The sequence below is a fragment of the Lipophrys pholis genome, assembly GCF_963383615.2.
Source record: "Lipophrys pholis genome assembly, chromosome: 7".
Classification (NCBI taxonomy): Eukaryota; Metazoa; Chordata; class Actinopteri; order Blenniiformes; family Blenniidae; genus Lipophrys; species Lipophrys pholis.
The window spans coordinates 33,303,299-33,330,491 of NC_137638.1; the positions used below are offsets into that span (position 1 = coordinate 33,303,299).

A 27,193-nucleotide genomic window follows, 5' to 3' on the forward strand; every position below is an offset into this window, starting at 1 on the left:
TAGAAGAAGTTTTGGCGAGAAATCGCAGCTGTAGAAGTTTTGACAAGAAATCTCAAATGTAGAAGAAGTTTTGACGAGAAATCTATTATGTAGAAGAAGTTTTGACGAGAAATCACGGATGTAGAAGAAGTTTTGACGACAAATCTCGGATGTAGAAGTTTTGACGACAAATCTCAAATGTAGAAGAAGTTTTGGCGAGAAATCTATTATGTAGAAGAAGTTTTGACGAGAAATCTATTATGTAGAAGAAGTTTTGGCGAGAAATCGCAGCTGTAGAAGAAGTTTTGACGAGAAATCTATTATGTAGAAGAAGTTTTGACGAGAAATCGCGGATGTAGAAGAAGTTTTGACGAGAAATCTGAAATGTATAAGAAGTTTTGACGAGAAATCTATTATGTAGAAGAAGTTTTGGCGAGAAATCGCAGCTGTAGAAGAAGTTTTGACAAGAAATCTCAAATGTAGAAGAAGTTTTGACGAGAAATCTATTATGTAGAAGAAGTTTTGGCGAGAAATCGCAGCTGTAGAAGAAGTTTTGACAAGAAATCTCAAATGTAGAAGAAGTTTTGACGAGAAATCTATTATGTAGAAGAAGTTTTGACGAGAAATCGCGGATGTAGAAGAAGTTTTGACAAAAAATCTCAAATGTAGAAGAAGTTTTGACGAGAAATCTATTATGTAGAAGAAGTTTTGACGAGAAATCGCGGATGTAGAAGAAGTTTTGACAAAAAATCTCAAATGTAGAAGAAGTTTTGACGAGAAATCTATTATGTAGAAGAAGTTTTGACGAGAAATCTGAAATGTATAAGAAGTTTTGACGAGATATCTCAAATGTAGAAGAAGTTTTGACGAGAAATCTATTATGTAGAAGAAGTTTTGACGAGAAATCTCAAATGTAGAAGAAGTTTTGACGAGAAATCGCAGATGTAGAAGAAGTTTTGACGAGAAATCGCAGATGTAGAAGAAGTTTTGACAAGAAATCTCAAATGTAGAAGTTTTGGCGAGAAATCTATTATGTAGAAGAAGTTTTGACGAGAAATCTCAAATGTAGAAGAAGTTTTGACGAGAAATCGCAGATGTAGAAGAAGTTTTGACGAGAAATCTCGGATGTAGAAGAAGTTTTGACGAGAAATCTATTATGTAGAAGACGTTTTGGCGAGAAATCGCAGCTGTAGAAGAAGTTTTGACAAGAAATCTCAAATGTAGAAGACGTTTTGACGAGAAATCTATTATGTAGAAGAAGTTTTGACGAGAAATCACGGATGTAGAAGAAGTTTTGACGACAAATCTCGGATGTAGAAGTTTTGACGACAAATCTCAAATGTAGAAGAAGTTTTGGCGAGAAATCTATTATGTAGAAGAAGTTTTGACGAGAAATCTATTATGTAGAAGAAGTTTTGGCGAGAAATCGCAGCTGTAGAAGAAGTTTTGACGAGAAATCTATTATGTAGAAGAAGTTTGACGAGAAATCGCGGATGTAGAAGAAGTTTTGACGAGAAATCTGAAATGTATAAGAAGTTTTGACGAGAAATCTATTATGTAGAAGAAGTTTTGGCGAGAAATCGCAGCTGTAGAAGAAGTTTTGACAAGAAATCTCGGCGAGAAATCTATTATGTAGAAGAAGTTTTGACGAGAAATCGCAGCTGTAGAAGTTTTGGCGAGAAATCTATTATGTAGAAGAAGTTTTGACGAGAAATCTATTATGTAGAAGAAGTTTTGACAATAAATCTCAAATGTAGAAGAAGTTTTGACGAGAAATCTATTATGTAGAAGAAGTTTTGACGAGAAATCTCAAATGTAGAAGAAGTTTTGACGAGAAATCGCAGATGTAGAAGAAGTTTTGACGAGAAATCTCGGATGTAGAAGAAGTTTTGACGAGAAATCTATTATGTAGAAGAAGTTTTGACGAGAAATCGCAGATGTAGAAGAAGTTTTGACGAGAAATCACAAATGTGGAAGAAGTTTTGGCGAGAAATCGTGGATATAAAAGAAGTTTTGACGAGAAATCGCAGATGTAGAAGAAGTTTTGACAAGAAATCTCAAATGTAGAAGTTTTGGCGAGAAATCTATTATGTAGAAGAAGTTTTGACGAGAAATCTCAAATGTAGAAGAAGTTTTGACGAGAAATCGCAGATGTAGAAGAAGTTTTGACGAGAAATCTCGGATGTAGAAGTTTTGACGACAAATCTCAAATGTAGAAGAAGTTTTGGCGAGAAATCTATTATGTAGAAGAAGTTTTGACGAGAAATCTATTATGTAGAAGAAGTTTTGGCGAGAAATCGCAGCTGTAGAAGAAGTTTTGACAAGAAATCTCAAATGTAGAAGAAGTTTTGACGAGAAATCTATTATGTAGAAGAAGTTTTGACGAGAAATCACGGATGTAGAAGAAGTTTTGACGACAAATCTCGGATGTAGAAGTTTTGACGACAAATCTCAAATGTAGAAGAAGTTTTGGCGAGAAATCTATTATGTAGAAGAAGTTTTGACGAGAAATCTATTATGTAGAAGAAGTTTTGGCGAGAAATCGCAGCTGTAGAAGAAGTTTTGACAAGAAATCTCAAATGTAGAAGAAGTTTTGACGAGAAATCTATTATGTAGAAGAAGTTTTGACGAGAAATCACGGATGTAGAAGAAGTTTTGACGACAAATCTCGGATGTAGAAGTTTTGACGACAAATCTCAAATGTAGAAGTTTTGGCGAGAAATCTATTATGTAGAAGAAGTTTTGGCGAGAAATCGCAGCTGTAGAAGAAGTTTTGACAAGAAATCTCAAATGTAGAAGAAGTTTTGGCGAGAAATCTATTATGTAGAAGAAGTTTTGACGAGAAATCGCGGATGTAGAAGAAGTTTTGACAATAAATCTCAAATGTAGAAGAAGTTTTGACGAGAAATCTATTATGTAGAAGTTTTGACGAGAAATCTGAAATGTATAAGAAGTTTTGACGAGATATCTCAAATGTAGAAGAAGTTTTGACGAGAAATCTTATTATGTAGAAGAAGTTTTGACGACAAATCTCGGATGTAGAAGTTTTGACGACAAATCTCAAATGTAGAAGAAGTTTTGGCGAGAAATCTATTATGTAGAAGAAGTTTTGACGAGAAATCTATTATGTAGAAGAAGTTTTGGCGAGAAATCGCAGCTGTAGAAGAAGTTTTGACAAGAAATCTCAAATGTAGAAGAAGTTTTGACGAGAAATCTATTATGTAGAAGAAGTTTTGACGAGAAATCACGGATGTAGAAGAAGTTTTGACGACAAATCTCGGATGTAGAAGTTTTGACGACAAATCTCAAATGTAGAAGTTTTGGCGAGAAATCTATTATGTAGAAGAAGTTTTGGCGAGAAATCGCAGCTGTAGAAGAAGTTTTGACAAGAAATCTCAAATGTAGAAGAAGTTTTGGCGAGAAATCTATTATGTAGAAGAAGTTTTGACGAGAAATCGCGGATGTAGAAGAAGTTTTGACAATAAATCTCAAATGTAGAAGAAGTTTTGACGAGAAATCTATTATGTAGAAGTTTTGACGAGAAATCTGAAATGTATAAGAAGTTTTGACGAGATATCTCAAATGTAGAAGAAGTTTTGACGAGAAATCTTATTATGTAGAAGAAGTTTTGACGAGAAATCTATTATGTAGAAGACGTTTTGACGAGAAATCTCAAATGTAGAAGAAGTTTTGACGAGAAATCGCAGATGTAGAAGAAGTTTTGACGAGAAATCTCAAATGTAGAAGAAGTTTTGACGAGAAATCTATTATGTAGAAGAAGTTTTGACGAGAAATCGCAGCTGTAGAAGAAGTTTTGACGAGAAATCGCGGATGTAGAAGAAGTTTTGACGAGAAATCTCGGATGTAGAAGAAGTTTTGACGAGAAATCTCGAATGTAGAAGAAGTTCTGACAAGAAATAGCAGCTGTAGAAGAAGTTTTGAAGAGAAATCTCAAATGTAGAAGAAGTTTTGACGAGAAATCGCGGATGTAGAAGAAGTTTTGAAGAGAAATCTCAAATGTAGAAGAAGTTTTGACGAGAAATCTCAAATGTAGAAGAAGTTTTGACGAGAAATCGCGGATGTAGAAGTTTTGATGAGAAATCTCAAATGTAGAAGAAGTTTTGACGAGAAATCTCAAATGTAGAAGAAGTTTTGACGAGAAATCGCGGATGTAGAAGTTTTGACGAGAAATCTCAAATGTAGAAGAAGTTTTGACGAGAAATCTCAAATGTAGAAGAAGTTTTGACGAGAAATCGCGGATGTAGAAGTTTTGATGAGAAATCTCAAATGTAGAAGAAGTTTTGACGAGAAATCGCGGATGTAGAAGTTTTGACAAGAAATCTCAAATGTAGAAGAAGTTTTGACGAGAAATCTCAAATGTAGAAGAAGTTTTGGCGAGAAATCTATTATGTAGAAGAAGTTTTGACGAGAAATCACGGATGTAGAAGAAGTTTTGACGACAAATCTCAAATGTAGAAGTTTTGACAAGAAATACCAGCTGTAGAAGAAGTTTTGACGAGAAATCGCGGATGTAGAAGAAGTTTTGACGAGAAATCTCAAATGTAGAAGAAGTTTTGACGAGAAATCGCGGATGTAGAAGTTTTGACGAGAAATCTCAAATGTAGAAGAAGTTTTGACGAGAAATCTCAAATGTAGAAGAAGTTTTGACGAGAAATCACGGATGTAGAAGAAGTTTTGACGAGAAATCGTTAATGAAGAAGAAGTTTTGACGAGAAATCGCAGCTGTAGAAGAAGTTTTGACAAGAAATCTCAAATGTAGAAGAAGTTTTGACGAGAAATCTCAAATGTAGAAGAAGTTTTGGCGAGAAATCTATTATGTAGAAGAAGTTTTGACGAGAAATCACGGATGTAGAAGAAGTTTTGACGACAAATCTCGGATGTAGAAGAAGTTTTGACGAGAAATCTCAAATGTAGAAGAAGTTCTGAGAAGAAATAGCAGCTGTAGAAGAAGTTTTGAAGAGAAATCTCAAATGTAGAAGTTTTGACAAGAAATACCAGCTGTAGAAGAAGTTTTGACGAGAAATCGCGGATGTAGAAGAAGTTTTGACGACAAATCTCGGATGTAGAAGAAGTTTTGACGAGAAATCTCAAATGTAGAAGAAGTTTTGACGAGAAATCTATTATGTAGAAGAAGTTTTGACGAGAAATCGCAGCTGTAGAAGAAGTTTTGACAAGAAATCTCAAATGTAGAAGAAGTTTTGACGAGAAATCGCGGATGTAGAAGTTTTGACGAGAAATCTCAAATGTAGAAGAAGTTTTGGCGAGAAATCTATTATGTAGAAGAAGTTTTGACGAGAAATCACGGATGTAGAAGAAGTTTTGACGAGAAATCGTTAATGAAGAAGAAGTTTTGACGAGAAATCGCAGCTGTAGAAGAAGTTTTGACAAGAAATCTCAAATGTAGAAGAAGTTTTGACGAGAAATCTCAAATGTAGAAGAAGTTTTGGCGAGAAATCTATTATGTAGAAGAAGTTTTGACGAGAAATCACGGATGTAGAAGAAGTTTTGACGACAAATCTCGGATGTAGAAGAAGTTTTGACGAGAAATCTCAAATGTAGAAGAAGTTCTGAGAAGAAATAGCAGCTGTAGAAGAAGTTTTGAAGAGAAATCTCAAATGTAGAAGTTTTGACAAGAAATACCAGCTGTAGAAGAAGTTTTGACGAGAAATCGCGGATGTAGAAGAAGTTTTGACGACAAATCTCGGATGTAGAAGAAGTTTTGACGAGAAATCTCAAATGTAGAAGAAGTTTTGGCGAGAAATCTATTATGTAGAAGAAGTTTTGACGAGAAATCACGGATGTAGAAGAAGTTTTGACGACAAATCTCAAATGTAGAAGTTTTGACAAGAAATACCAGCTGTAGAAGAAGTTTTGACGAGAAATCGCGGATGTAGAAGAAGTTTTGACGAGAAATCTCAAATGTAGAAGAAGTTTTGACGAGAAATCGCGGATGTAGAAGTTTTGACGAGAAATCTCAAATGTAGAAGAAGTTTTGACGAGAAATCTCAAATGTAGAAGAAGTTTTGACGAGAAATCTCAAATGTAGAAGAAGTTTTGGCGAGAAATCACGGATGTAGAAGAAGTTTTGGCGAGAAATCTATTATGTAGAAGAAGTTTTGACGAGAAATCACGGATGTAGAAGAAGTTTTGACGAGAAATCTCAAATGTAGAAGTTTTGACAAGAAATACCAGCTGTAGAAGAAGTTTTGACGAGAAATCGCGGATGTAGAAGAAGTTTTGACGAGAAATCTCAAATGTAGAAGAAGTTTTGACGAGAAATCGCGGATGTAGAAGTTTTGACGAGAAATCGCGGATGTAGAAGAAGTTTTGACGACAAATCTCAAATGTAGAAGTTTTGACAAGAAATACCAGCTGTAGAAGAAGTTTTGACGAGAAATCGCGGATGTAGAAGAAGTTTTGACGAGAAATCTCAAATGTAGAAGAAGTTTTGACGAGAAATCGCGGATGTAGAAGTTTTGACGAGAAATCTCAAATGTAGAAGAAGTTTTGACGAGAAATCTCAGTGTAGAAGAAGTTTTGACGAGAAATCTCAAATGTAGAAGAAGTTTTGACGAGAAATCACGGATGTAGAAGAAGTTTTGACGAGAAATCTCGGATGTAGAAGTTTTGACGACAAATCTCAAATGTAGAAGTTTTGGCGAGAAATCTATTATGTAGAAGAAGTCTTGACGAGAAATCTATTATGTAGAAGAAGTTTTGGCGAGAAATCGCAGCTGTAGAAGAAGTTTTGACAAGAAATCTCAAATGTAGAAGAAGTTTTGGCGAGAAATCTATTATGTAGAAGAAGTTTTGACGAGAAATCTATTATGTAGAAGAAGTTTTGGCGAGAAATCGCAGCTGTAGAAGAAGTTTTGACAAGAAATCTCAAATATAGAAGAAGTTTTGACGACAAATCTCAAATGTAGAAGAAGTTTTGACGAGAAATCTCAAATGTAGAAGAAGTTCTGACAAGAAATAGCAGCTGTAGAAGAAGTTTTGAAGAGAAATCTCAAATGTAGAAGAAGTTTTGACGAGAAATCGCGGATGTAGAAGAAGTTTTGAAGAGAAATCTCAAATGTAGAAGAAGTTTTGACGAGAAATCTCAAATGTAGAAGAAGTTTTGACGAGAAATCTCAGTGTAGAAGAAGTTTTGACGAGAAATCTCAAATGTAGAAGAAGTTTTGACGAGAAATCGCGGATGTAGAAGTTTTGACGAGAAATCTTTTATGTAGAAGAAGTTTTGACGAGAAATCGCGGATGTAGAAGTTTTGACGAGAAATCTCAAATGTAGAAGAAGTTTTGACGAGAAATCGTTAATGTAGAAGAAGTTTTGACGAGAAATCGCAGCTGTAGAAGAAGTTTTGACAAGAAATCTCAAATGTAGAAGAAGTTTTGGCGAGAAATCTATTATGTAGAAGAAGTTTTGACGAGAAATCTCAAATGTAGAAGAAGTTTTGACGAGAAATCGCGGATGTAGAAGTTTTGACGAGAAATCTCAAATGTAGAAGAAGTTTTGACGACAAATCTCAAATGTAGAAGAAGTTTTGACGAGAAATCACAAATGTAGAAGAAGTTTTGGCGAGAAATCTATTATGTAGAAGAAGTTTTGACGAGAAATCGCGGATGTAGAAGAAGTTTTGATGAGAAATCTCAAATGTAGAAGAAGTTTTGACGAGAAATCTCAAATGTAGAAGAAGTTTTGACGAGAAATCGCGGATGTAGAAGAAGTTTTGACGAGAAATCTCAAATGTAGAAGAAGTTTTGACGAGAAATCTCAAATGTAGAAGAAGTTTTGATGAGAAATCTCAAATGTAGAAGAAGTTTTGACGAGAAATCGCGGATGTAGAAGTTTTGACGAGAAATCTTTTATGTAGAAGAAGTTTTGACGAGAAATCTCAAATGTAGAAGAAGTTTTGACGAGAAATCGTTAATGTAGAAGAAGTTTTGACGAGAAATCGCAGCTGTAGAAGAAGTTTTGACAAGAAATCTCAAATGTAGAAGAAGTTTTGGCGAGAAATCTATTATGTAGAAGAAGTTTTGACGAGAAATCACGGATGTAGAAGAAGTTTTGACGAGAAATCTCGGATGTAGAAGAAGTTTTGACGAGAAATCTCAAATGTAGAAGAAGTTCTGACAAGAAATAGCAGCTGTAGAAGAAGTTTTGAAGAGAAATCTCAAATGTAGAAGTTTTGACAAGAAATACCAGCTGTAGAAGAAGTTTTGACGAGAAATCGCGGATGTAGAAGAAGTTTTGACGAGAAATCTCGGATGTAGAAGAAGTTTTGACGAGAAATCTCGAATGTAGAAGAAGTTCTGACAAGAAATAGCAGCTGTAGAAGAAGTTTTGAAGAGAAATCTCAAATGTAGAAGAAGTTTTGACGAGAAATCGCGGATGTAGAAGAAGTTTTGAAGAGAAATCTCAAATGTAGAAGAAGTTTTGACGAGAAATCTCAAATGTAGAAGAAGTTTTGACGAGAAATCGCGGATGTAGAAGTTTTGATGAGAAATCTCAAATGTAGAAGAAGTTTTGACGAGAAATCTCAAATGTAGAAGAAGTTTTGACGAGAAATCGCGGATGTAGAAGTTTTGACGAGAAATCTCAAATGTAGAAGAAGTTTTGACGAGAAATCTCAAATGTAGAAGAAGTTTTGACGAGAAATCGCGGATGTAGAAGTTTTGACAAGAAATCTCAAATGTAGAAGAAGTTTTGACGAGAAATCTCAAATGTAGAAGAAGTTTTGGCGAGAAATCTATTATGTAGAAGAAGTTTTGACGAGAAATCACGGATGTAGAAGAAGTTTTGACGACAAATCTCAAATGTAGAAGTTTTGACAAGAAATACCAGCTGTAGAAGAAGTTTTGACGAGAAATCGCGGATGTAGAAGAAGTTTTGACGAGAAATCTCAAATGTAGAAGAAGTTTTGACGAGAAATCGCGGATGTAGAAGTTTTGACGAGAAATCTCAAATGTAGAAGAAGTTTTGACGAGAAATCTCAAATGTAGAAGAAGTTTTGACGAGAAATCTCAAATGTAGAAGAAGTTTTGGCGAGAAATCACGGATGTAGAAGAAGTTTTGGCGAGAAATCTATTATGTAGAAGAAGTTTTGACGAGAAATCACGGATGTAGAAGAAGTTTTGACGACAAATCTCGGATGTAGAAGAAGTTTTGACGAGAAATCTCAAATGTAGAAGAAGTTTTGGCGAGAAATCTATTATGTAGAAGAAGTTTTGACGAGAAATCACGGATGTAGAAGAAGTTTTGACGACAAATCTCGGATGTAGAAGAAGTTTTGACGAGAAATCTCAAATGTAGAAGAAGTTCTGACAAGAAATAGCAGCTGTAGAAGAAGTTTTGAAGAGAAATCTCAAATGTAGAAGTTTTGACAAGAAATACCAGCTGTAGAAGAAGTTTTGACGAGAAATCGCGGATGTAGAAGAAGTTTTGACGAGAAATCTCAAATGTAGAAGAAGTTTTGACGAGAAATCGCGGATGTAGAAGTTTTGATGAGAAATCTCAAATATAGAAGAAGTTTTGACGACAAATCTCAAATGTAGAAGAAGTTTTGACGAGAAATCGCGGATGTAGAAGTTTTGATGAGAAATCTCAAATGTAGAAGAAGTTTTGACGACAAATCTCAAATGTAGAAGAAGTTTTGACGAGAAATCACAAATGTGGAAGAAGTTTTGGCGAGAAATCTCGGCGAGAAATCTATTATGTAGAAGAAGTTTTGGCGAGAAATCTATTATGTAGAAGAAGTTTTGACGATAAATCGCGGATGTAGAAGAAGTTTTGATGAGAAATCTCAAATGTAGAAGAAGTTTCGACGAGAAATCTCAGATGTAGAAGTTTTGACGAGAAATCTCAGATGTAGAAGTTTTGACGAGAAATCTCAGATGTAGAAGTTTTGACGAGAAATCTCAGATGTAGAAGTTTTGACGAGAAATCTCAAATGTAGAAGAAGTTTTGACGAGAAATCGCGGATGTAGAAGAAGTTTTGACGAGAAATCTCAAATGTAGAAGAAGTTTTGATGCGAAATCTCAAATGTAGAAGAAGTTTTGACGAGAAATCGCGGATGTAGAAGTTTTGACGAGAAATCTTTTATGTAGAAGAAGTTTTGACGAGAAATCGCGGATGTAGAAGTTTTGACGAGAAATCTCAAATGTAGAAGAAGTTTTGGCGAGAAATCTATTATGTAGAAGAAGTTTTGACGAGAAATCTATTATGTAGAAGTTTTGACGAGAAATCTGAAATGTATAAGAAGTTTTGACGAGATATCTCAAATGTAGAAGAAGTTTTGACGAGAAATCTCAAATGTAGAAGAAGTTTTGGCGAGAAATCTATTATGTAGAAGAAGTTTTGACGAGAAATCTCAAATGTAGAAGAAGTTTTGGCGAGAAATCTATTATGTAGAAGAAGTTTTGACGAGAAATCACGGATGTAGAAGAAGTTTTGACGACAAATCTCGGATGTAGAAGAAGTTTTGACGAGAAATCTCAAATGTAGAAGAAGTTCTGACAAGAAATAGCAGCTGTAGAAGAAGTTTTGAAGAGAAATCTCAAATGTAGAAGTTTTGACAAGAAATACCAGCTGTAGAAGAAGTTTTGACGAGAAATCGCGGATGTAGAAGTTTTGATGAGAAATCTCAAATATAGAAGAAGTTTTGACGACAAATCTCAAATGTAGAAGAAGTTTTGACGAGAAATCGCGGATGTAGAAGTTTTGATGAGAAATCTCAAATGTAGAAGAAGTTTTGACGACAAATCTCAAATGTAGAAGAAGTTTTGACGAGAAATCACAAATGTGGAAGAAGTTTTGGCGAGAAATCTCGGCGAGAAATCTATTATGTAGAAGAAGTTTTGGCGAGAAATCTATTATGTAGAAGAAGTTTTGACGATAAATCGCGGATGTAGAAGAAGTTTTGATGAGAAATCTCAAATGTAGAAGAAGTTTTGACGAGAAATCTCAGATGTAGAAGTTTTGACGAGAAATCTCAGATGTAGAAGTTTTGACGAGAAATCTCAGATGTAGAAGTTTTGACGAGAAATCTCAAATGTAGAAGAAGTTTTGACGAGAAATCGCGGATGTAGAAGAAGTTTTGACGAGAAATCTCAAATGTAGAAGAAGTTTTGACGAGAAATCTCAAATGTAGAAGAAGTTTTGATGCGAAATCTCAAATGTAGAAGAAGTTTTGACGAGAAATCGCGGATGTAGAAGTTTTGACGAGAAATCTTTTATGTAGAAGAAGTTTTGACGAGAAATCGCGGAAGTAGAAGTTTTGACGAGAAATCTCAAATGTAGAAGAAGTTTTGACGAGAAATCGTTAATGTAGAAGAAGTTTTGACGAGAAATCGCAGCTGTAGAAGAAGTTTTGACGAGAAATCGCGGATGTAGAAGTTTTGACGAGAAATCTCAAATGTAGAAGAAGTTTTGACGACAAATCTCAAATGTAGAAGAAGTTTTGACGAGAAATCACAAATGTAGAAGAAGTTTTGGCGAGAAATCTATTATGTAGAAGAAGTTTTGACGAGAAATCTATTATGTAGAAGAAGTTTTGACGAGAAATCGCGGATGTAGAAGAAGTTTTGACGAGAAATCTCAGATGTAGAAGTTTTGACGAGAAATCTCAGATGTAGAAGAAGTTTTGACGAGAAATCGCGGATGTAGAAGAAGTTTTGACGAGAAATCTCAAATGTAGAAGAAGTTTTGACGAGAAATCTCAAATGTAGAAGAAGTTTTGATGAGAAATCTCAAATGTAGAAGAAGTTTTGACAAGAAATCGCGGATGTAGAAGTTTTGACGAGAAATCTTTTATGTAGAAGAAGTTTTGACGAGAAATCTCAAATGTAGAAGTTTTGACGAGAAATCGTTAATGTAGAAGAAGTTTTGACGAGAAATCGCAGCTGTAGAAGAAGTTTTGACAAGAAATCTCAAATGTAGAAGAAGTTTTGGCGAGAAATCTATTATGTAGAAGAAGTTTTGACGAGAAATCACGGATGTAGAAGAAGTTTTGACGAGAAATCTCGGATGTAGAAGAAGTTTTGACGAGAAATCTCAAATGTAGAAGAAGTTCTGACAAGAAATAGCAGCTGTAGAAGAAGTTTTGAAGAGAAATCTCAAATGTAGAAGTTTTGACAAGAAATACCAGCTGTAGAAGAAGTTTTGACGAGAAATCTCAAATGTAGAAGAAGTTTTGGCGAGAAATCTATTATGTAGAAGAAGTTTTGACGAGAAATCACGGATGTAGAAGAAGTTTTGACGACAAATCTCAAATGTAGAAGTTTTGACAAGAAATACCAGCTGTAGAAGAAGTTTTGACGAGAAATCGCGGATGTAGAAGAAGTTTTGACGAGAAATCTCAAATGTAGAAGAAGTTTTGACGAGAAATCGCGGATGTAGAAGTTTTGACGAGAAATCTCAAATGTAGAAGAAGTTTTGACGAGAAATCTCAAATGTAGAAGAAGTTTTGACGAGAAATCTCAAATGTAGAAGAAGTTTTGGCGAGAAATCACGGATGTAGAAGAAGTTTTGGCGAGAAATCTATTATGTAGAAGAAGTTTTGACGAGAAATCACGGATGTAGAAGAAGTTTTGACGAGAAATCTCAAATGTAGAAGAAGTTTTGACGAGAAATCTCAAATGTAGAAGAAGTTTTGACGAGAAATCGCGGATGTAGAAGAAGTTTTGACGAGAAATCTCAAATGTAGAAGAAGTTTTGACGAGAAATCGCGGATGTAGAAGTTTTGACGACAAATCTCAAATGTAGAAGAAGATTTGGCGAGAAATCTATTATGTAGAAGAAGTTTTGACGAGAAATCTATTATGTAGAAGAAGTTTTGGCGAGAAATCGCAGCTGTAGAAGAAGTTTTGACGAGAAATCGCGGATGTAGAAGAAGTTTTGACGACATATCGCAGATGTAGAAGCAGGGGTGGAGACAGCTTGGCAGCAGGTTGGTTCTACTCTACTGATGATGTGTTGCAATAGTAATCTCAGCAGTAGAACTACAGACTGCTGTACACACCAGACCTTTCATGAGAACAAACACTGCAGACCAGTTCGACCTCATTTATTGATTTCCAATATAGTTATGCATACAAAGTTTGATCAGACATAAATATTACAAATGATTCCTGTCTAAACCTGAGATTAATAGTGCTCACTCCCAGACAATAGTGACTTCTCGGTTGTGATCTGAAAGCTGCAGTCTGGCAGCTGCTTGTCATAAGAATGGTCTGTGATGCGATCGCCTCACGGTGTGGTAGAACTCAGGCTCAGAGTAGTTTAGTACTGGAGACTAGTACAAGTGCTGGGGTCCCTTTTGATTTGAGTGCATTTGTACAGTTTTAAAAAGTGATATTTCCAAACAAATAAAACATTTTAAAGAACTAAAGTCTTTCCAACTCCATGAAAGCACATCTGATCGTGGATATTTTGAAGTCAGCCAGCACATAGCTTTAATGCTAATGCTACTCCGCTGGCAGTGGTCTCTGGGCCAGGGATTCGTACTCACACACTGAAATCCTGAGAGAATCAACCTGAAAGAGCAACTTTCATGGAAAATACAAAGAGGATGTTTTCTTTGCCGTTGCCGTTAGAAACCAACTCTTTTGGACCAATAAGTTGAAAGACGTGTTTCGATTGAAGGCTGAAGAACTACCGAGCCTGATTGACAAACGCTGCTTCAGGTCGCGAGACGAAGACGAAGACGAAGCTGTGAATTAAAAAGCAGCGTCTCGAGTACAAAGCCCCGAGGGGCATTAGCATTTCATACGTCTTGATTCTCCTCTGACTTTAAGTGGGAGCCATGGCTCGGTTTGTAGAGCGGTCGCCTCTCAATCGGAAGGTTACAGGTTTAATTCCCATCTCCACCTGCACACATGTTGAAGTGTCCTTGAGCAAGACACCCCAATGGCTGGTTGGAGCTTTTTGCACAGTGGAGTGTGAATGTGACTAACATGAAGCTTTGGGGACGCCTGAAGCGTGATTAGTGAATCACCTGTTGAAGGAACCAGGAGCTCATTCAAAGATCTGAAACTTTACTACTTTCCTCCAAAATAAAATCATGTGCATCCTGTGTGATGTGTTAAAATGGATGAATGTGATAAATGATGGAAAGCACTTTAGGGCTGCTCACGCCGTTTAAAAGCGCTATATCAGTCCATTTAAGACCATTTGAGACTTTCTGATCTTTTTTTGTTTTTTGAGCAAATTTAATGGTTTAATATTTCTTGTCATTTGTAGGGATTTTATCCATTTTGACAGTTTTACCTTTGTTTACAACCATTTTAACAGTTCACTATTTAATCTGATTAAAGGATTGTACGAGTTAACAATTTTAGTTATTTTGGCAATTTTTCCTTTTTCATTCCAAAATATGAATAATGCTTCATTTAGAGCCACACAGGGAGGTCAGAGGTCAGCGGTCAGAGGTCAGCGGTCAGAGGTCAGAGGTCAGCGGTCAGAGGTCGGCGGTCAGAGGTCAGAGGTCAGCGGTCAGCGGTCAGAGGTCAGCGGTCAGCGGTCAGCGCGGGGGCTCTGCTGCCATCATGCTGTCAAAGGAACAAAACACTTTAATAACAATGAAAAGGGTTCATTTTTGGAATAAAGTCAAACTGACCACCAAACTTCAGAATTCAGTCACCATCAGGAGAAATAACCGTTAAGACTTGGAAACATGAGGTGTGTGTCCTCAGAGGTCTCTGAAGGCGCACAGCTGCACCCCCTGCTGGCCGTACAGCCTCAGTACGGCCGGCTCGCTGAGCACGCTCAGCTCGTGTTGTCGCTCGCTGGACTGTGAGAAGTCGTCGGGCCCGGCGCCGCAGCCGCCCTCCTGGGGCAGACTGGGGTAACCCGGGTGCACCATGAGCTCGGCCGTGACCGGCGGCGGGCTGGAGCCCGCCCCGGGGGGGGCGAGGCCCGCCCGCCCCGCCTCCAGGCCGTGTGCCAGCGCCCTCTGCAGGCTGGAGGCCGACATGTTGTGGCCCATGGTGGTGAGTCCCAGGTACACGTCCGGCCACCTGAAGACATCGGAGGGAGACACCACCGTTAGCGGCTCAGGCTACATGCGGCTAACAACAAGGTCCTGAAGAGAATGAGGCTGGTGGCAAACTACAGCACACACTGGTTTAGTGCATCAACAACACGTCACAAAACCTGAGTTGAAACAATCAATTTTAGCATTAGTATAGGTGAGGATAGAAAACACAGTAAAACCTCTTTCTGCTTCGTCTCACTGCCTTCATGTGTGATTGATCATTTTTAAGTTGACGGAGGCTTTAATGCTGAAACTTTGTCAGTACGGTTGCTCCATCACTGAGCTCTCGCCTCTCCGTGTTGTTTCGTCCACATAAAACTCCAGAACGGTAACTGAGCAACAGTCGTTGCCTTGATGGGAACATTTCTGTGAATATTTTGACCTTTTACTTTCCAGTTGTTGTCTTAGTGTCTCGAGCAGGGCTGGCTGGGGTTCCTGGCTCCGGTTCCACACTAACTGTCAAAAGCTCCAGATCATACGTATGAAACAGAAAGTTAAAGAAGGCCTTACAGTGTTCTAGTCACTTCTAGTAGGAACACTGTTGTTGATCACCTGTCTGGCCTTAGTTTGATTGTGGTAATTCTCAGAACAGATGGGAGGTGTTCGGCACTCCTCTAGGATCTGTGGGCTGGTTTCTTTTATTCATTCATTCATTCATCCATCTTCTCCCTCTTATCTGTATCTGGGTGGTGGGGGTGTCAGTCTGAGCACCGTCACCCAGATCACAATGCACCGATTAAGAACCTTCCTGCAGGTGGAGAGCCCACAGGAAGGGCTTTTATTTCATTTCATTTTTTATTTTCAACATGCTCAGATTCAAACATTAAGATCAACAGTGCTCATCAATCAACCAAAGTCTTTTCACCAATTAAACTGAATAAGTAAGAACTGTATAATCAGGCTGCTTGAAGTGGGAAGAATTACAACTTATTAAATCCCGCCCCTTCTCCACTGCACTCACTGGCCACTTTATTAGGTCCACCTGTCCAACTGCTCGTTAATGCAGATTTCTAATCAGCCAATCACGTGGCAGCAGCTCACTGCCTTCAGGCATGTAGACCTGGTCCAGACGAGCTGCTGCAGGTCAAACCAGCATCAGGAGGGAGAAGAAAGGAGATTCCAGTGACTTTGAACGTGGCTTGGTTGTTGGTGTCAGACGGGCTGAGTATTTCAGAAACTGCTGATCTACTGGGATTTTCACCCACAACCATCTCTAGTGTTTCCAGAGAATGGTCCGGAGAAGAGAAAAGATCCAGTGAGCAGCAGTTCTGTGGGCCAAATGTCTTGTTGATGCCAGAGGTCAGAGGAGAATGTCCAGACTGGTTGGAGCTGATAGAGCGGCAGCAGGAACTCCAATAACCACTGGTTACACCCGAGTTCTGCAGGAGAACGTCTCTGAACGCACAACACCTGGAACCTTGAGGGGGGGGAGGGGCTGGGGCTAACCCTAACCCTAACCCACTCCTGTCAGCTAAGAACAGGAAACTGAGGCTCCAACCCCCACAGCCTCACCAACACTGGACTATAGAAGACTGGAAAAACATTGCCTGGTCTGATGAGGCTCCAGTTCTGGTGGTGTCATGGTGTGGGGGATACTTTCTTGGCACACTTTGGGCCCCTTAGTACCAACTGAGCATCATGTCAGCACCACAGCCTCCCTGAGTATTGCTGCTGACCATGTCCGTCCCTTTATAACCACAGTGGACCCGTCTTCTGAGGGCTCCTTCCAGCAGGATAACGCTCCATGTCATAGAGCACCGATCATCTCAGACTGGTTCCTTCAACATGACAATGAGTTCACTGGACTCAAACGGCCTCCACAGTCACCAGATCTCAATCCAGTAGAACCTTTGGGTTGTGGTGGAACAGGAGATTCACATCATGGATGTGCAGCCGACAAACCTGCAGCCACTGTGTGACGCTATCATGTCAATATGGACCAACGTCTCTGAGGAACGTCTCCGGTACCTTGTTGAATCTAGGCCACCAAGGATTAAGGCAGTTCTGAAGGCAAAAGGGGTCCAACCCGGTACTAGCAAGGGGTACCTAATAAAGTGAGACTAACCTTCTGTTGAAAAGGTTCAGGTTCCACACTAACTGTCAAAAAGTGACACACCTGATTCCATAGCGCTTAAAGACAGGGATGGACTCCACAGCGTCCTTCTCCACCTGTGTGTAGAACCTGTGCAGGTGAGCAGGCAGCCATGTGCAGGAGTGGAGACCCGCTTCCACCGGGACCCGGGTGTACGGAACCCCGAGCTCCGCCAGCACCTGAGCAAACACCTCACGCACCTCTACACACACACACGCACACACACACACACACACACCCACACACCCACACACCCACACACACACACACACACACACACACACAGGAAGCAGGCACATAAGACTACAAGCCCCATTGACCGTGTGTGTGTGTGTGTGTGTGTGTGTGTGTGTGTGTGTGTGTGTGTGTGTGTGTGTGTGTGTGTGTGTGTGTGAGTGAGTGAGTGAGCACCCCACCTGGCAGCACGTGGACGTGCTGGTGTCCGTCCATGTGCTCCGGCAAGTGACCCGTCAGCTCCACGAACGTCTGGACCTGAGCTCTGAGCTCCACCTCCACCTGGAGGAGAAGCAGGGCTGAGTGGACCTGGTTCTGGTTCTGGTTCTGGTTCTGGTTCTGGTTCTGGCCAGACAAGCAGAAGCAGGAAGAAAGAGACACTGTGCTCCACAGCCCGAGGAGTCTTTATTAACTCTCATTCCTCCATCAATAAAGGCTTCCAGGTCACAGACAAGATGGCAGCTTAATTTCTGTGCTTGAAATTCAAAAGAGATCCTGAAGGCCTGGAGGGCAGTATGACAGACCGTAGGGCTGATGGAGGAACTGACAGGACAACCAGGAAGACTCTCCTCCGCCAACTCTATGAGCAGTGGTAGCTCTCTGGCGCACCGGGCTGATAAAGACGAAGAAGACGAAGGTTCAGACGGAACCACAAGCAACAACTCGCCGAGATCAAACAAGAACTACGGAGAACGAACAGCAGGCTAGCGGGAGCCGAGGGCAGGAGCGAGGAGCCGAGACGGCGCTACGGGCTATGGCTACGCTAATGAAAAAGCTAACGCATCGCCAGGTTAAGGTGGAGGCTAAGCTAGTAGACGAGGAGGGAGGAGTTCGTCGGGTCAACCTGAGGATCCACGGAGGAGGAGGATGACATCATCGTCATCGTTCCTGGAGAAGCTGCTCTGAGAAGCCAGAGCGAGCTCCCGGGGCCCGGCGGCCCACCAGGAGGACTCACGGTGAGAACCCGCTGCTCCATCAGCTGCTCCATCAGCTGCTCCACCAGCTGCAGAGGCAAAGTGATCCGCAGAGCCTGGCCAAACAAAGCGGTGTACTGCAACCACTCACGCTACTCACCGCCACCACCCTGATCCAGGTCCCATCACCACCATCACCACCGTCACCACCCTGATCCAGGTCCCATCACCACCATCACCACCGTCACCACCATGATCCAGGTCCCATCACCACCGCCACCACCCTGATCCAGGTCCCATCACCACCATCACCACCGTCACCACCATGATCCAGGTCCCATCACCACCGCCACCACCCTGATCCAGGTCCCATCACCACCATCACCACCCTGATCCAGGTCCCATCACCACCGCCACCACCCTGATCCAGGTCCCATCACCACCGCCACCACCCTGATCCAGGTCCCATCACCACCATCACCACCGCCACCACCCTGATCCAGGTCCCATCACCACCGCCACCACCCTGATCCAGGTCCCATCACCACCATCACCACCATCCCCACCATGATCCAGGTCCCATCACCACCGTCCCCACCATGATCCAGGTCCCATCACCACCGCCACCACCCTGATCCAGGTCCCATCACCACCATCACCACCGTCCCCACCATGATCCAGGTCCCATCACCACCGTCACCACCATGATCCAGGTCCCATCACCACCACCACCGTCCCCACCATGATCCAGGTCCCATCACCACCGTCACCACCCTGATCCAGGTCCCATCACCACCATCACCACCGTCACCACCATGATCCAGGTCCCATCACCACCACCACCACCACCGTCACCACCATGATCCAGGTCCCATCACCACCATCACCACCGTCACCACCATGATCCAGGTCCCATCACCACCATCACCACGGCTCTGATTGACAGAGACGACTGAGAGGCAGATGTCGATGACCAGGACCGAAGGCAGCGACAAACTGGACTGGAGAAGCAGGCGAAGGAGAAACTTCTGGGAAATCTAACAACGGAAGACGACAGGAATTCAAAAGAAACACAAATCCAACCAAATGAAGGAGGCCTGGAGTGGCTGATCAGGAGGACCGGGACAATTCCCGCTGGGCCGGTCTGATGTTTGGGCCGGTGCTCACTTTTAATTCTTTTTATTTCAGCCGGAGTTCAGTCTCAGCTCGGGCTTGATCGCACGCTGTTTCCACTGTTCCTGGGCCTCCGCCTTTATTCAAAGTTTGCCTCTGGCAGCTTCTTTTTCTCTTTTTAAATAAAGTATAATGTTGGTGCACTTGTGTTGAACCAAATTTTCATTACACTTGTAAGATTATAATTACATGTAGAAATGCACCGATACCAGTATTGGGTATCAGTTCGATACCAGGCATGAGTACTCGTACTCAGAAAACTGCCACTGATACCACGACACTGATACCATGCCACCGATACCATGCCACTGATACCATGCCACCGATACCACGCCACCGATACCACGCCACCGATACCACGACACCGATACCATGCCACTAATACCATGCCACCGATACCATGCCACCGATACCACGCCACCGATACCACGACACCGATACCACGCCACCGATACCACGCCACCGATACCATGCCACCGATACCATGCCACCGATACCACGCCACCGATACCACGCCACTGATACCACGCCACCGATACCATGCCACCGATACCACGCCACTGATACCACGACACCGATACCACGACACCGATACCATGCCACCGATACCACGACACCGATACCACGACACCGATACCATGCCACTAATACCATGCCACCGATACCACGCCACCGATACCACTTTACGGCAGTGCGTGGTTTACGACGCTTCGCTGCAAAGCACGGCGGCCAGTGAGGAGCACAGCTTGTTCAAAGCTGTTCCACCCAGCGCACCCCCACCCCGGGCGGCCCGCCACTTCTAAATGAATGTAGAGGAAACCCTGCGGTTTCTGACAAAGTTTTATTGAAAGCACTTTTGTTAAATGTTAGTTCTCAGTTCATGACAAAGCGTTAACCCTTCCTGCTCCGGGCTTCAGACCGTGGTCAGAGGACTGCGGGGTGAAGCTGTCCTCAGCTGCAGGGTGAACTCCCTGGCCTCACAGCCGGTGGAAAGCAGGACATGGAACTCAGTTTCTGAGATGAACACTTGTTGTATTTATTGGCCAGTTACTTTTATGTACTGCTTCTTGATAGATCTGCTCAGCATAGCACGCTACGCTCTCTCTCTTTTGAATTTTGAGTGTTAGTACATCCCAATGTAGGAATGTTGCTCCAATAACATCTGTGGAAAAATATAAATGTGTGTATTGGACTAAGTACTCGGTATCGTTGAGTACTCAAATGCAAGTACTCATACGATACTCGTTTTGGAAAAAAGTGGTATCGGTACATCCCTCGTCACATGATTTTAATAGGTGGTGATCTGAAGTGGGTCTGAGGTGTGAAGATCCTCTCCGGCCCTGATATGAACCATTGTTCCAGGTATCTGGTTCCAGACTGACTAACTGGAATTATCTGGACTTTTTTGGACCCTGTAAGAATTAATCTGGAACTTAGAGGAATGTTTAGGTTTGTTGATTAGTTATTTCTATAAAATAAGGATACTCCCCAATCCGGGCTATAAAAACTCTTGAGTACTCTTGACAATCATTCAACAAAGTCGGGACAGAAAAATACAGTGGAAGGAACACATGAAGACATGTCTCCTGTCCCTCAGGCCCTCTGACATGGAGGAGAGGATTTCCCAACATCAGTGCATTAACATCGTTGGCACCAGAAAGGCTCGACTCCACCGAGTCTCGTCGTTGGAAGCAATAGACACCACAGCAAATGGCTGGAAATTGTTTCAAGACTCGTACATCGTTTTGTTCTGGGATGTAAAGTTTATAAAACGGCTCAACATGAGAAAAAAACCTCATCATGAAAAAGTTATGACAGACAGCCAAAACCTTAACATGGACTCTTCCAATATTAACGGATCATTTAACCCGATACAAAGACATGAGATCTTGAGTAAACTGAAAAAAGAAAAAGTACACATTGCATTACCACAAGAAACACACGTCAGTTCACGTGAACATGGGAAATTGGAATGGTGGCACTTTTCCAAAGTATTTCCTTCATCATATGAATCAGGGCATAGAAGAGGAGCAGTCAGCTGATTTCCCAGAGACTGTCCTTCAAGGAGACCTGAGACATTAAAGATAAAGAGGGAAGGTACAGTATGTGCTGGGTTCTGGGGAAATAGAAGGTACTGAGGTAACAATACTTAATGTCTGGATTCCACGACAGGAAAATATTGGACTTTAATAACAGAAGGAACAGGGATCCTAATATGTGGGGGAGACTGGGACATCCTTCACAGTGTTCACACAAAGCCCCGCCCACATTCTTATGTCAGCACTCGGGGTAATTGATCCTGGGAGAGATTTTCACCCAACAGAGCAGGATTACTCACAATACTCTCACCCTCATGACGTGTACTCCAGGATTGATTATTTTCTCATTGATAAGAGAGTGTGACATCCCCCTGGTGGTCAGAGTGGGCAGGCCTGCTCATCAGGGGCTCCTGATGGTTTAAAGGTGTGCCATTAACCTCTGTCCTCTTCCAGGGACACCATCTCCATCATCCCATTCATTTCTACACAGTTAATATAGAACCTTAGTCATCAAGAAAAGACCTCTATTTTTATGCTTGTGTTGTCTCCCCCTCTTTGTTGTGGTCTGTTTGAGCCACGGGCCGTAACAAGGGACTGTTATACAGTACCAAAGTGTGAGTATAGTAATGTTGATGTGTCTGACCACGTCCCTGTTCTGTGGACAATCCTAATATACAACAACCCAGGAAATACTTCATGGAGACTAAATACAGGCACCATTTAAAACATAGAGACACTTTCCTAAAGGAAAGCAACAATGGAGAAGTTGCCACAGAAATTGTATAGGATCCATTAAAATCTGCTTTCAGGGGGAATATAATCTCATATTGTGCAAACAAGAAGAAAAGAAAGACAAACAAAAGTAAGAGCTGGAGACAAAACACAAAGAAGACTTCAATTCAAATGATGCATCGAAATGAAAGGGAGTCAGGAGGGAGATTAAATAACCTAAACACTGAAGAAACACAGATAAAGATGATTTATACCAACAGAAATACTACCAGGCTGGCCTGGAGTTTGTTTTCATTTTTGGCGATAAAAATTCAAGAACAAAAGACGGACAACCCTATCTACTAGGGATGTCCCGATCCGATATCTACCGATGGGATCGGGACAGCCCTACTACGTAGCTACAGAATCAGAGATCCAGTTACAAAGACTCTGGTATATAAAAGAGAGGAAAGACAAACAGCTTTCAAAAATACTACGGCCAACTATATTCTTATCCACAATTTGAGGAGGAACAAGATATTAGAAGATTCTTAAACTCCCTGAACTGCTCTACCCTACCAGAGGAGCAGGAGTATCAGAGGACACACTAAATACCACCATGTGTAGGTTAAAAACTAACAAATCACCAGGCCCAGACGGATTCTCATCCAAATGGTACAAAACCTTCAAGAACAAATTAAAAACAAGCCTCTTCACAGATTTAAGAAAGGTCTTGAAGAAGGAACGATCCCTCCAACAAGGAAGGAGGCTCCTGTACAGAGGGAAACTCCTTCAGACCAGTCCCACTGCTCAGTGTGGATCCTAGGCTGTCCCCAGCAATCCTGGCAGGAAGTCCTTGCTATGCTGAGATACACGGATCAAACTGGATTTATTCCCTAGAGACAAACACACCACACTTTTCAACGCTCTTTACACGTTATCAAGCACATCCAGAAAGAGAAGCTAGAAGCTTTACTGCTCTGTGAGAACTTCCTCCATTGAAGGGATCAGTTCTCTGGATGAGAGCCGAGTGGAGATCTAGGAGAAGCTGGAGCAGCAGGCAGGGGTGGAGCTCGCCGGTGGCTCAGTGGGTCAGGCAGAAGGACCGAATCAAAGGAATTGATCAACACAAGGTGGCGCTATACAGACCACGTCTTGATGGACACTAAGTGAGCCCTCTAAATGTCTCCCTGAAATATTCAAACTTATAGAACAATTTGATAAATATGCAGGAAACAAACAAAATATCGAAAAAAACCACAGATTTTGAAACAAATTAATTTGCCACCAAAAGAACTCCAGGATAGACTTTGCTTAAGATGTAATCAAATTACAATAAAATATCTTGGAGTATTACCACCAAAGGAAATAACCACAATCAAACAAATCAACTATGAGCTTCTTCTAAAAAAGTTGAAATCAGACGTAACAAGATGGAGCTCTAATCCATTTATTGATCAAAAGAATAGAATGAATGAAGATGAATATTCTGCCTCCAACTCTGCTTCTGTTTCAGACTCTCCTGGTTGAAATGAACACAGAGCAGTTTACTGAGTGGGATTAAGTCTCTCCAGGTTCATCTCCTAACAACCAAGAGTGAGGTGGAAGACACTGAAACTCCCCAAAAAGGAAGGTGGAATGGTAATCCCACATCTGAAAGATTACTTCCACTCAACTCAAATTAGGCCTGTACTAAACTGATGGAACCAGGATTACAGGGCAAGATGGAACGAATCTCATCAAGGAGGAAATAGACCGAATTATAAACAAGCTGAAAAATCTGTGGCTAAAATTTCAATTTACAATTTAGAACACAATTAAATCAGAATATAAACTGCAAGACAAATTATGCATAATTAGATGGAGTGCACATGACCCAGACTTTAAACTGAACCAACTCAACTATAGATTTAAAACCCGGGTAAACAAAGGAATTACAACATTATACTCAATAACAAACAAGAGACAACGTCCAGACTCTCAAAGAAGAATACTCTCAATCAATCAATCAATCAAAATACTTTATTTATCCCCAAGGGGCAATTGGGCAACTACAACTGAGCAGGACAATGACAGACAATAGAATAAAATCAAATAAAACTAAATGAATAAATAAATATAGTAAAAAAAAAGAGTAATAATTATAGACTATATGGTATATACATAATATCAAGGAAAGTGACTGAAGTGGGTGAAATGGGGTGTGGACAGTGTAAGATGAGTATAAATAGTATAAATAGTATAAATAGTGGAGGAAAAGGGAATGTGATGTTATGTTAGCAGCTGGAGTTGAAGAGCAGAATGGCTTTGGGGACAAAGGTAGCTGTCCTCCTCTCAGTCCTGCAGGCAATGCAGCGGAGGCGCCACCCGGAGGGAAGCCATTGAACTGCGGGGTGGAGAATGTGGGAGGGATCATTAAGGATTTTGGTTGCCTGTCTCAGGGCCTGTTGGCTGAAGATGTGTGCAAGAGATCTGACAGGCAAACCAATGATTTCTGAGCAAACCGATGCAGTGCGCTGCAGTCTGTTCCTGTTTTGAAGGCTGAGGGAGTGGAACCAGCAGGTCATGGAGAAGGTCATGATGCTTTCAATGAAGGCATAGTAAAAAGTCATCTTGATGGCTGTGCTGACTCCAAAGGAATTGAGTTTCCTGAGGAGGTACATTCGTTGATGACACCTCCTGAGAATCTCTTCTGTGTTGGCAGAGAATCTCAGGAGGTTGTCCATGATGGTGCCCAGATATTTGTACTCCTCCACCACCTCCACTGGCTTCCCATGGATGATGGTGGTGACTGCAGCAGCCAGATCCCTCTGCCTCCTGGAGAAGGTCACCAGCATCTCTTTGGTTTTGCTCACGTTCAGTTCAAGTCTGGAGCTGTCACACCACTCTACAAACTCCTGAAGAACGGGTCCGTGGTGTTGTGAGGGGCCCGACAGCAGTGACAGGAGAACTGTATCGTCAGCGTATTTCACCAGGTGGCAGTTGGGCTGTGTGGATCTGCAGTCATCGGTGTAGAGGATGAAGAGCAGCGGGGAGAGCACACAGCCCTGGGGGGAGCCAGTGGAGGTGGAACGGAGGTCAGAGAGGGAGTTGTTGACCCGAACTTTCTGTGTCCTGTTGGTCAGAAAGTCCAGAATCCACAGGATCAGCTGGTCATCCAGGTGGAAGTGGGAGGAAAGTTTGGTGGCTAGGATGTGGGGCTGCAGGGTGTTGAATGCAGAGGAGAAATCAGCAAACAGTATTCTGGCGGAAGAGTCAGGGAGCTCCAGGTGCTTGTGAAGGTAGTCCGTGATGAAAATCTTTGCATCATCGACACCTTTGCGTGCACGATAAGCAAACTGGAGTGGGTCCATCAGGGGGTCGGTTGCTCTGATGATGTGCTGTTTTATGATCCTCTCCATAGCCTTCATCACCAGAGACGTGAGGGCCACAGGACGAAGATCATTCAGAGTCTTAGGGGTTTTGTTTTTGGGGATAGGGATGACTGTGGAGTGTTTCCACAACTGGGGGACGGTGTGACTGTCCATGGAGTGTTGGAATAAGAACCGGAACACACTTCCTAATTGCTCTGCACAGTGCCTCAGAACTCTGATGTTGTCAGGGCCGGGTGAGCTCGTCTCCCTGGTCCTCCTAAGGGCTCTCACCACGTCCTCAGTCCTGAATGTGAGTGCAGAGCTGCCATGTTTGAGTGAGGATCTGGTTTCCTCAAGCTGGGTGGTGTTATCCGACTCAAACCTGGTGTAGAAGGTGTTGAGGTCGTCGGGGAGGAAGGAGGGGTTGCTGCACTCCACCTGGACGGTCCTGGAGGTGGTGACAGCAGTATTCACAGAGGCCATGGTTTGAGGCCCTGCCAGGCTGAGCGAAGGTCCCCTGTAGAGAATTCCTTCTCCACTGAGTCTTTGTACTCCAGCTTAGCAGTTTTTATGGCCCTCTTGACCTCTCTGTTGACCTCCTTCTTTTCCAGTGCAGAGCCAGGAAAGAAAATCCTCTTTTTTTTGTTTAGGATTTCCTTGAGTTTCTTAGTGATCCAGGGTTTGTTATTGGGGTAGATGGTGATGGTCTTTGAGGGAATAGTATTGTCCACGCAGAAGGAGATGTATGATGTCACCGTGTCGACTTGTTCGTTGATGTCATCAGAGGGAGACAGGAGGCTGTCCCAGTCAGTGGCTTCAAAACATCCTTGAAGGGTGAGGATACTTTCTGCAGTCCACTGCTTGATGTTTTTGGTGACCTTCTTCATCCTCCTGATGACTGGGGTGTATGCAGGGGCCAGCAGGATAGTAAGGTGGTCTGCTGAGCCGAGCGGGGGGAGGGGTAGGGCTTTAAATGCATCAGGTATAGAGCCAAAGCATTTATCCAGAGTCTTTCCTTGTCGAGTGCTGCATGAAACGTACTGCTGGAAACCTTTGAGGGACTTGTCAGGGGAGCAGTGGTTGAAATCACCCAGGATGAACTTTGGAGAGTCAACAACAAGACTTTTACAGGTACTTACAATTATGGAATTATTCTGATAGACATTCAAGAGATCTGGAAGAACCAGTACCTCAAGAAATCCCCCGGGCAGATCCAGGGTAACCTGCTAAAGGTGTCATTTCAAGACTGTACAAAGGTTTCCTGACAAAATAAATAAATCACACTCCGCAGACTACCTGAAAAACAAATGGGGAAAAAGAAGGAACCCTTGAAATAAGAGAAGAGGAACAGCAAAACTACTGTGAGACAATGGAAATGTACTAACTCACACACGGAGGGAATTTACCTGGAAATGTTTAATGAGGTTCTTTATCACACCAAAAATAAAATCTTACTTTATAGGAGACAACTGGAGGGGTTGGAGGCTCAGGATGCAAATTATCTGCATATATTCTGGGAATCCTAGAGGTTAAAGTGTTTCTGGACAGATTCACAACACAAAGGAGGAAATACTCCATATTAAGATGCCCTACCACCTGAGGGTGAAACAGACATTGTAAAGGGAAATGTTCATAAAAAGATTT

At 41.6% G+C, this 27,193-nt stretch overlaps 1 protein-coding gene across 4 annotated transcripts in view; it reads right to left on the minus strand.

The window, feature by feature from the left end:
- Positions 1–13,041: 13,041 nt before the first annotated feature.
- The window catches only part of ydjc (YdjC chitooligosaccharide deacetylase homolog), a 48,548-nt gene continuing 34,396 nt past the window's right edge, over positions 13,042–27,193 (minus strand). For 3 of the 4 annotated variants that reach the window (XM_080468357.1, XM_080468356.1, XM_080468355.1), the window contains exons 4-6: positions 17,542–17,641; positions 17,150–17,327; positions 13,042–15,016 (exon numbers count right to left, since the gene is read on the minus strand). In XM_080468357.1, coding sequence (XP_080324483.1) covers positions 14,689–15,016; positions 17,150–17,327; positions 17,542–17,641 — 606 coding nt within the window. In that variant the 3' untranslated portion in view covers positions 13,042–14,688. The remainder of the gene's footprint in view (positions 15,017–17,149; positions 17,328–17,541; positions 17,642–27,193) is intronic. The other variant, XM_080468358.1, reaches the window with a different exon arrangement.